At 49.1% G+C, this 10,975-nt stretch overlaps 1 protein-coding gene across 2 annotated transcripts in view; it reads right to left on the bottom strand.

Moving 5' to 3' along the window:
• Positions 1–998: 998 nt before the first annotated feature.
• Positions 999–10,975, bottom strand: part of SGSM1 (small G protein signaling modulator 1) — an 89,066-nt gene continuing 79,089 nt past the window's right edge. For both annotated transcript variants that reach the window (XM_045887439.3, XM_045887440.3), the window contains 4 exons: positions 8,820–8,929; positions 6,666–6,762; positions 5,443–5,610; positions 999–3,196 (listed from right to left, as the gene is read on the bottom strand). In XM_045887439.3, coding sequence (XP_045743395.1) covers positions 3,108–3,196; positions 5,443–5,610; positions 6,666–6,762; positions 8,820–8,929 — 464 coding nt within the window. In that variant the 3' untranslated portion in view covers positions 999–3,107. The remainder of the gene's footprint in view (positions 3,197–5,442; positions 5,611–6,665; positions 6,763–8,819; positions 8,930–10,975) is intronic.

Here is a 10,975-nt window from a genome sequence, read left to right as displayed (position 1 = left end):
TCTCTCGCTGTCTCTCTCTCTGTCATATAAATGGATAAAATCTTTAAAAATAATAAAATAAAACCTGCAGTTTTGATGGGTGCTTATTAGACTGAATCAAATTTTGCTTCTGCAGCTGAAACCTAGCTGTTTCCCTTGGCCCATGTTTAGAGGCTGCGAGGGATGGACATCCACGAGAGGTCCCCGTTGCTTGATGGCTAAGGTTCTGAATGGTAGCCGCGAGCGGGGACTGTGAATGTCAAGGGGGTCAAGCTGCTCATCTGTGGGAGGGAACATCAGGCGTGAGAGATGAGCTTTCTCAGCAGGTGCCAACGTAGACGTATTGACCCCGAGTCAAATGGCTGACCATCTGGGGGCCCTTCCTGTGCACTGGATCTTGGGGGATCCCCCACCTTTGAATCTGCACTCAGCCACGTGACTTACTCTGAGCCACAGAATGTAGAACAAATGCTGTCATGCCAATTCCAAGCTGAGGTCTCAAGAGGCCTTGCACACTTCTGCTTACTCTCTTGAAAACTGCCACCATGGCCACATACACCAGCCTGAGCTGGCCTGTCAGGGGATGAGAGACACGTGGCCCAGTTTCCCCCAGTTTCCTGGCCGACAGCCGGCCAACCATCAGAAGCGGAGTCGCCTTGGTGGCCATCAGCTGACCACTCACATGAAGAAGTCCATCTCAGACCAGAAGACCCTCTCAGCCCATGCGGTCAACCCACAGAATTGCAAGCTAAATAAATGGCAGTGTGAGGCCACTGAGCTTTGGGGTGCTTTGTTATGCAGCATTACTCATGCTGACAGCTAACTGATACAAGGGAGCGAGAAGTGTTTCACCTGCTTTGAACCTCCTGGGGAAAGACCAGGCAGCTACCATGAGACTCGGTCTCCGTCTGGGTCTGGGTCACTGGGGTGGGGTTGGGAGGACAGTCTTCCACAGCGAATATTTCTCTCCTTCGTGTTAAAAAAAATTCCTGCAGCTCAGAAACAAAAAATAACCCATATCCACACATTTCTGTTTATATGTATTTTCTCTATATATAGACACAACTCTTCAGGAAACAGTTACAAGAAAAGGAGGAGGGCACTCCATAGACAGAACGACTTCCCACACACTCGATTTCCAGGACACAAGGACGCACACGATGTATAGAGACCGAAAAAAGCACAGTAAGCCGAATAAATAGGAGTTGTTCCAAATCACAACCACGGACACTTCTCTGGAACACCACAAGAGAGAAAGCGGAGAAGAGACCGTGTGCTGTACTTTGTGACTGGTCTGAGAAAATAAATAAGAATCGGAAGGTCTAGGACCTGGGTCTTGCTAAAATAATGTCCTCTGTAATGAACAGCAGAGTGACTAGATAGTCTTTGATCCGGAGGGGCCTTTTGCACATATTTTACCCCCATCTTGGGAAGGCAGGGGACCAGAGCGGGGAGATGCAATTGTCACGGAGCATACTCTTCGGAGGCAAGGGTCATTTAGGTCTCGTCCGTCCTGCTCAAGAGGCCCCCACGTCAGGGACTGGCGGGGGGGGGGGGGCGGGGGTGGATGCAGCTGAAGGCACTGGGACCGAGGGATTAGCCTTCACAAGCACGCAAGGCAGGGATTCCTCCCCGCTCCTGGTTTGCTCAGGACAGAGGACTAATGTACTCTCTCTGTGAACGCTTCCATGTGCTTTGAGTCTCCTCCCCTCTCCAAAATCCTCCCTGACATTCCGGGGAGGAGCCTTCCAAACTGACGCTATTTCTCCCGAGTCCCAGGCATTCTCAGAAGGGGGTTGGCAGGACCGCTCGAGCAGAAGGACAGGTGGGCAGGGCAAACCAGCTAGCTCAGGGTCTGTCTGTGACTGGCAACCCTCTGTGTGAAGACACGGAGGGGACCATTCCCAGACTTAGCCATGACCCTGGCGCCAGGTCATCGGCATGTTTCCCAAGGAAAACACATGCCCCAGTCTTACCCTGGCTGACCTCAGTCTACCCTGGCTGACCTCTGCCTTCCTTTTCCTCCTTTGTCCTGAGCGAGCCAAGGCACCTAGGGAAAAGCCAGCCTCCCTGACTTCTCTAGAAGTAGCTTTCACCAACACACACCTTCCAAGCTTCTGGAGCACCAGACCCCACGTGCAGAAGGAGAGGTGAGGTCTTCCCCAGGAGGGGAAGAAAGGGATGTGCACTCTGCCCTGTATGGGGGGGAAGGAGAGGGACTCTGGGAGGGACCCCAAGGAGCCTCAGGCTGTCTCACACCTACAGACATTTCTCACGTTCCACCACCCTTCCAGGGAGAGACCTTTCTTGAAAAGAAGAAAAGAAGTCTCTCCTGGAGTCGGGAGAAAAAAATGAGAGAATACAACAAACAGCATCCCGCCCCTGAAAGGGATGTGACTCCCGGGTGCCTTTTCTGAATGGGAAGGGGCCTCAGGATACAGGGCCTGTAAAGGAAAGGCGAGGAGGGAGATACATCGGTAGCCCCTCCTCGACGTCAGTGGTTCTCAAATGGGGACACTTGGCAATATCTGGAAATGTCTTGGTTGTCACAACTGGGTTGGGGAGGGGGCCCTACTGGCGTCTAGCAGGTAGAGGCCAGGGATGCTGCTCAACACCCTACAATACACGTCCCCTCTCCAAAAAGACTACCTGGCCCCAACGTCCACAGTGCGGGGTGCAGAAACTGCTCCAAGCCAACCTTCCAGCCACGTTCTGGAACACCTCCAAAGGCCCCTTTCGGAGCACAGAGGTAGCCCCACAGACCTCTCCTACACCACTTCCCCTCAGAATTCCCTCCCTGAGTCTCATCTGACAGAACAGTTTGGAGGGACTGGGACAGTACGAGAGAGAGGCGACCGTTCTGGAGGCCACCCATGAAAATGCTCCCTCCGTCCGCTGACGCACCCTGACTCCCTTGGACAATCTTTGGTCAAACGGAAAAACGTAAGGCTGAACTGAAGGGGCAACCCCTCGACCCCACCTGCCTGGGTGGCCAAAGTTGGGGTAGTTTCTCTTTGCACAGAAGTCCATGCTCATGAACAGACACGGGGACCTCGCGCCCGGGGCAGCCCGGAGGAAAAGCGGGCTGGCGGGCAGCTCGGCGGACACGGCCCGGGGAGAGCAGGCCCTCACTTGTTCTCGATCAGAGTCTGCACCTTGTACACGAGGTCCCGGGCCAGCTTCAGGACGTGTTTGGTGTTGTGCCGCTCGGCCATTTCTGAAAGAGCGCAAGGCAAGAGCTCATGAGCCTCATTCTGTGTCCATTCTGGGGCCCCCCTTGCAGCTTCTAGTGGGGGGGTCCCTGGGGCATCCCCATCATCATCATCTGGCATCATCCCCAAGCAGAGACCTGGGGGAAGGCCTGCCCCTTTGGACCCTGGTTTCCGCATCTGTAAAATGGGGGTTACCACAGTTTCTGCCTTACGAGGCTACTGCGAAATCAAACTAGAGGATGTGGGTTCCCACTGCGTGCTTGAAGAAAGTTAGGTCTTCCCACTCACCTTGTATAAACACCATGACTGGGGACCTTTCAAGAAAGCAATGCTGGGGGCACCTGGGTGGCTCAGTCCGGTAAGTGTCTGCCTTCAGCTCGGGTAATGATCCCAGGGTCCTTGGATCCAGTCCCACATCCGGCTCCTTGCTTCTCCTTCTCCCTCTGCCCCTCCCCCTGCTCATGGTCTCTCCCTCTCTCTCCCATAATAAAAATCTTTAAAAAACCCCAAAAAACCAGGCAATCAATCAAAATCAAATAAAGACTATAGATTAGTTAATAGTAATGTACCAATGTTAACTTCTTAGTCGTGACAAATGTTCTAGGATCAGGTAATGTAGAGACATCAAGGGCAGCTGAGTGGAGGGTATCAAGAACTCTTTGTACTATCTTTGCAGCTTTTCTTTAAATCTACAGTTATTCCAAAATAAAATATTTGATTTAAAAATAAAAATAAAATAATGTTTCTCGGGTGCCTGGCTGAGTCGGGAGAGCATGTGACTCTTTTTATTTTTTATTTATTTTTATTATTTTATTTTATTTTTTTAAAGATTTTATTTATCTGAGAGAGAGCAAGCGAGTGCAAGAAAGAGCATGAGAGGTGAAGAGGAGCAGAGGGAGAGGGAGAAGCAGGCTCTCTGCTGAGCAGGGATCCTGATGCAGGGCTCGATCCCAGCACCCCGAGATCATGACCTGAGCCAAAGGCAGACGCTTCACCGACTAAGGCATCCAGGTGCCCCAGAGTGTGTAACTCTTGATCTCGGGGTTGTGAGTCCCAGCTCCACGTTGGGTGTAGAGATTACTTAAAAATAAAAATCTTAAAAAAAAAAAAGTGTTCTTGGGGTAGGGTCAAAGATGGCTTTTTTTGCTTTTTTCCAAAATCATCTTTAGTTTTTAAAAATTTTTATTTATTTATTTTAAGATTTTATTTATTCATTTGAGACACCAAGATAGAGAGAGAGAGAGAGCATGAGCAGTGGGAGAGGCAGAGGGAGAGGGAGAAGCAGACTCCCTGCTGAGCCAGGAGCCCGACGTGGGGCTTGATCCCAGGACCCTGGGATCATGACCGGAGCTGAAGGCAGACGCTTAACTATCTGAGCCACCCAGGCGCCCCTATTTATTTATTTTTTTCATATTTTTATTTACTTGACAGAGAGAGAGAGACAGCGAGAGAGGGAACACAAGCAGGGGGAGTGGGAGAGGGAGAAGCAGGCTTCCCGCCGAGCAGAGAGCCTGATGTGGGACTCGATCCCAGGACCCTGGGACCATGACCAGAGCTGAAAGCAGACGCTTAACGAATGAGCCACCCAGGCGCCCCTAGTTTTTAAAAATTTTTAAATAGTTATAATAGGAGCTAGAACTTCCAGTTACGGGGCTCCTCAGGTGAGCAAGGTATTGCAAAATAGGCTTTATCCATGTTGTCTCATTTAATTGTCCCAACATCTCTGTGAGGGAGGGGTTAGTACCATTCTATCCCCAAGGAATCTGAAGCCCAGAGACAGGAAGTCACTTGTCCAAGGTCACACAGCTCCCAAGTGGCTGGGATCGGAATCCCATTTCAAAGGCTGTGCCTTTCTGACACTTCAAATGCCTTCCTGGGGCTGCTTTTGTGCCCATCAGCCCTCCGAAGCAGACACTTTTACCCCATTTTACAGATGAGGAAGAGAGGCTTAGAAAGAGGGGAAGTGACTTATCCACGGGCACAGCTGCTTAGTGGCAGAGCTGGGGTTTGCCCCCGAGCCTGATTTCAACACCCATGCTCCTTCTGCTGGATTCCTGAGAAAAATGCATTCTCCGCGTTACAAGATGTCAACTGATCCATTTGGAAATAGACCCAAGAAGCAGATGGAAACCCCTTCCCCCATCCCCTTCACCGCGTGTCAATCTGAGCGCATCTCCCACCCTCCGAGGCCCCTGGAAGGGGCCCGTCAGAAGCCCGCACCCCTCAGAGGACAGCCCGGTCACGTGGGTACCGTTAAAGAATTTGATGATGTCCGTGAAGTCCATATTGTTCTCCAAGATGATGTCACGGTAGACCTCCACCAGAGCCAGCGCAATGAAGAGGACGTAGTGGGCAGACGAGACGTGTTTGGCTGCCCAGATGGTCTCCCAGACAGAGAAGACGTCATCGTAGACGAGTTCTGCCAAGGCACCAGCACGCACGCGCGTGGGGCGAGGGTCAGCCACGGAGCTCCCACTGCCGCCCTCCCTTTGGGAAGATCCCAGGCCAGCTGTGCCCTGTGCTTCTCTCCTCGTGCAGCCGACAGAGCTCAGGTCAGGAGACAGGAGACCTGCACTCTGCCACTGGACCATCAGAAGCCTCAGTTTCCCTATCGGGAGAAAAGGCTGTGCGGACTAGGGGGTTGTAAGTTTCCAGCTTCTGTAAGGGAAGGAACCAAGCCTGGCTGGGTTTCATTTACACTGACCTGTCCCTGCTGTCCCTTGATTGACCAGTGTCCCCCTTTCTCCCTGCACCTTACAGCTCCTCTAGCACCCACGGGGGTACCGCCTTGCTTCTGCACACAGGCAGAACTCGCTGCTGCCTCTGGGGCTGGTCGAGAAACGAGAGCGAGCGATGGTGGAGAGCAAGGCTTCCTGTGTCCAGTAAGCTCAGTCTGAATCCAGCCCCACCACCGGCAAGGTGACCTCCCCTCCACCATCGTCTCCCTCTCCTCCTCTGTAAGTGGGGTGAGGCTTGAAGAGAAAATACATAGAAATGGCTCAGCACACTGTCTGGCAAGCAATAAACACCTCCCTGCAGGGTAGATATTCTTATCAGCATCACCCCCACTTTGCCGAATACCGCTGTGCTATACCCCATTTCTAAGTCACATGGGCCACATGTCACTCGGGACAAGGGGTACCTTGCCGCCGATAAGCAGCATAACAGAATGGAAGGGCACAAACTGGGCTTAGGAGGTGGGCAGAGGTGGCCTAAGATTCTGGCTCCACCGGTCCGACCTCTGAATTGAACTCTTAGCCTTAGTTGCCTCATCTGTAAAATGGGGACTGTAACAACAAACTGTCATTGCAAAATAGGGCAGGTGAGCCAATAGTCAGAACTCGATAAACGGGTGTTCCTCTCTTCCTCTGGCTTTGCTCCAACACCCCCAGCCTCGCCTCCATGGTCCCTTTCTTCCCCCTGAGGTTCTGCTGCAAAGATTCTGGGAACCACGCCCCGGTCTGAAGTCATTACCTCGCTTGAAATCCAGCAGGAACCAGCGGTAGCAGAAGTAGAAGTGAGTGTAGTCCCCATTCTGATGCATCAGCTCAAAGAGCTCTGAGTCCAGAATCTGCCCGCGGGAGAAAAGATTGGCATCAGCCTCCCGGCAAGAGGCTGGCCCAGAGGAGTCCGCTGAATAGAGACTGACCCTCTTACCGGGTGCCGCAGAGCCCCATGACCAAGTGGAGTTAGGCAACGGGCAAAAGATTTGAAGTGAAAATCGACCCAGCTCAGGTCAACCCAGTTGTTTTTCCAAAGAAGATACGCAAATAACCATAAAGCACGGAGAGATGCTCAGCACGATTCGTCAGGAAAACGCAAATCAAAACCTTAATGAGATACCACTTCACACCCTCTAGGACATGAATCCAGAATCAAAACGACAATGAAGCGTTAGTGACAATGGAGAGAAACTGGAGCCCTGGTATGCAGCTGGAGGGAAGGTAGCCTGGGGCAGCTGAAATGTCAGCCCTAAGGACATCGTCGAGAGAAATGCAAACAGATGGCCACATAGAGACCTGTACACGAGTGTTCACAGAGGCACAATTCCCAAGAGCCGAAGAGTAGAAACAGCCCAAGTGTCCGTCAGTGAATGGCTGGATACGCAAAACGTGGCAGAGCCTGCCAGTGGAGCATCATTTGGCAATAAAAAGTCATGGCCTCCTGACACCTCTGCTACCACACGGATGCACCTTGAAAACAGGATGCTGAGTGAAAGAAGCCAGACACAAAAGGCCACATGTCATGTTACTGCATTTCTATGAAATGTCCGGAATCGGTCAATCTATGGAGACAGAAAGTAGATTAGTGGTTGCCAGGAGCTGGGGAGAGGAACTGATGTTACCATGGTTACTAGGGTTTCTTTCTGGGATGCTGAAAATGTTCTGAAATTAGTTTCACAGTGGTTTCACCACTGTGATTATGCTAGAAACCACTGGATTGTATATTTAAACAGGGTAAATTGCATGGTATGTGAATTATATCTCAATAAAGCTGTGTGTGTGTGTGAGAGAGAGAGACAGAGAAAGAGAGAGAGAGAGAGAAATATACCCAGATGTTACTTTGAGGAAAAGGACCAATACAAGCAAACATCTTTTTTAATTTAGATTCAATTAATTAACATACAGTGTATTATTAGTTTCAGAAGTAGATGTCAGTGATTCATCAATCTTATATAACACCCAATGTTCATTCCATCAAATGCCCTTCTTTATGCCCATCACCCAGTTACCCTATCCCTCCACCCCTCTCCCCTCCAGCAACCCTCAGTTTGTGTCCTATGATTAAAAATCTCTTATGGTTTGTCTCCCTCTCTGATTTCATCTTGTTTTATTTTTCCCTCCCTTCCCCTATGATCCTCTGTTTCTTAAATCCCAAATATGAGTGAGATCATATGATAATTGTCTTTCTCTAATCGACTTATTTCACTAAGCATAATACCCTCCAGTTCCATTCATGTCATTGCAAATGGCAAGATTTTATTTTTCTGATGGCTGCATAATATTCCACTGTATATATACACACCACATCTTCTTTATCCATTCATCTGTCGATGGACATCTAGGCTCTTTTCACAGTTTGGCTATTGTGGACGTTGCTGCTATGAACATTGGGGTGCAGGTACCCCTTCAGATCACTGTTTGTATCCTTTGGGTAAATAACTAGTAGTGCAATTACTGGGTTGTAGGGTAGCTCTATTTTCAACTTTCTGAGGAACCTCCATACTGTCTTCCAGAGTGGATGCACCACCTTGCATCCCCACCACGAGTGTAGGAGGGTTCCCCTTTCTCCGCATCCCCGCCAACATCTGTCGTTTCCTGACTTGTTAATTTTAGCCATTCTGACTGGTGTGAGGTGGTATCTCAGTGTGGTTTTGATTTGTATTTCCCTGACAAGCAAACATCTTTTTAAGGGCTTGTTCATTACGTAGCCACGTCTTGTTCATTACGTAGCCAGGGGGCCTGGACTGAATAAATGCTCAGTGAGAATGTATCCATGGCATTGATTCGAGCTGATGGGAGTTGGAATGAACTGAATTGAGTTCGACTAAGCATGGCTAGCCTATTGATTTGAGGACCACTGGGCTGAGGTGGAAGAAGTTATATTATTGACTAGGACCAGTCCTACCTGGATCAGCGACCTCATGTTGGCAAAGTGTGTGTCCATGGCGCCTCCGTGGGGGAAGTTCTGGCTCATCCTCTTCATGAGCTCCGTGAAGCAGCTGAAGGCGAGGGCCTCTGGAGAAAGAGCACAGGAGAAACAGCTGCCACTGCCCGGGGAACACGAGCTCCCAAGGTGATCCCAAGGTCGAAGGCCCCGAGCTGGTTCATGAGGTCCACAGCCAGAGGAGACACACACAGACAAGGGAGAGTCCGTGTATCCCACGTCAGGGAATGCTCTGCAGTCTTAACCACATGCTTTCCACCTTTGAGGGGTTGAAATAGCCTTTCTTTTAGGAAATGATGATGACACCAGATCCTCTTTTTATTTACTTTTTTAAAAAAGATTTATTTGTTTTAGAGAGAGAGCACACGCCTGTGGGAAGGGCAGAAGGAGAGAGAGAGGAAGAGAATCTCAAGCAGACTCCCCGCTGAGCATGGAGCCTGATGAGGGGCTCGATTTCACAACCCTGAGATCATGACTGGAGCCAAAACCCAGAGTTGGATGCTTAACTGACTGAGCCACTGAGGTGCTCCCACATACTCTTTTTAAAAGATCCCTATTTGCCCTAATAAAAAGTTGATGATGTTTTGTTGGTCCCAAACTTTTTTTTTTCTTTTTCAAAATTCTACCAGTTCATGGATTTCTCAAGTCTGGGAACTGCTGAATTAAAACGGTGATTGTCAATACCAGAAGGGTGCTAACAGGCATTATGCAGAGAAAGGGTCCAATAACTTTGGGAAATGCTAGAGAGGAACTACATATAATTGAGAAAGTAAAGGCTCTGAGAAGTCCCGCAATAAAGAAACCTGTTTCATACTGTTTTAGCCAGCGTTTAGATAACTTTGTTTGAAAGTGGTACCTTTTTTCTTTTTCCTCTTTATACCTGGTAACTTGGGAGAAAGTTACACTAGACTGGAAGGTTTCCCAAGGCATAGTAAGATCTTCATTTTTAAAAAAGACTTTATTTTTGGGACGCCTGGTGGCTTAGTCAGTTACGAGTCTGCCTTCAGCTCAGGTCATGATCCCAGAGTCCTGGGATGGAGCCCCGCATCGGGCTCCCTGCTCAAAGGGAAGCCTGCTTCTCCCTCTGCCTGCCACTCCCTATGCTGGAGCTTGTGCATACTCTCTCTCTCTCTGACAAATAAATAAATAAAATCTTTAAAAAAAAGTCTTTATTTTTTAGAACACTTTAGATTTATAGAATAATTGAGGAGAGAGCAGAGACAATTTCCACATACCCCCCCACTCAGTTTCCCTTATGAAGAACATCTTAGCATGGTCCATTTGTTACAATTAACGACCCACTGATGACACATTATTAACTAAGCTCCATAGTTTTGTTTATTTTCTGTTCCAAGAACCCATCTAGGATAACACATTAGTACAGGTCTCCCCCTCTCCTCTCCTCTCTCTATAGGACAGTTTCTCAGGCTTTCCCTGTTTGTCATGACCTTGGAAGTTGTGAGAGCAGTTGTCTCGTATTCTAGGTGAGGCTTCTCTATTGGAATTTGTGATGTTTTTCTCACGATAAGACTGGGATTTGGGGTTATTGGGAGAAGGACCACATGGGTAATGTGCTATTTTAATCACATCATGTCACCAGCACCTGCTACCCATATGATTTCTGGCCGGTAATGTTGATTTCGGTCACCTCACTGTCGCAGTGTTTGTCATGGTCTCTCTACCACACAGTTTCCCTCCCACCTGCACCCCCCCTTCTATACTGAACTTCTGGGAAGGAAGTCACGATGCACAGCCCGTGTCTAAGGAGTAGGGCGTTATGCTCCCTGTTTTTTAACAGCCTTATTGAGATTCACACAGCATAAAATTCACCGTTTTAAATGTAAGGCTCGGGTTTTTAGTAAAATTCACAGAATTGTGCAACCATCCTCTCGAAGGTCAGAACATTTTCAGCACCTCCAAAAGACAACCCCACACATCAGCAGTCATGGCCCATTTCCCTCTTCCGCCAGCCCCTGTCAGTCATTTGTTTTCTGTCTCTACAGCTTTGCCTCTTCTGGACATTTCTAATAAATGGAATCATGCACTATGTGGCCTTTTTTGTCTGGCTTCTTTCACTTAGCATAGACTTTTCCAGGTTCATCACATTGTAGCATGTG

The sequence above is a fragment of the Mirounga angustirostris genome, unplaced genomic scaffold (assembly GCF_029215605.1).
Source record: "Mirounga angustirostris isolate CCGP_5_RB_7025 unplaced genomic scaffold, mMirAng1.0.hap1 SCAF_14, whole genome shotgun sequence".
NCBI classification, from domain to species: Eukaryota; Metazoa; Chordata; class Mammalia; order Carnivora; family Phocidae; genus Mirounga; species Mirounga angustirostris.
Note: the sequence above shows the minus strand (reverse complement) of the source record. Positions and strands in the feature narration are given on the sequence as shown.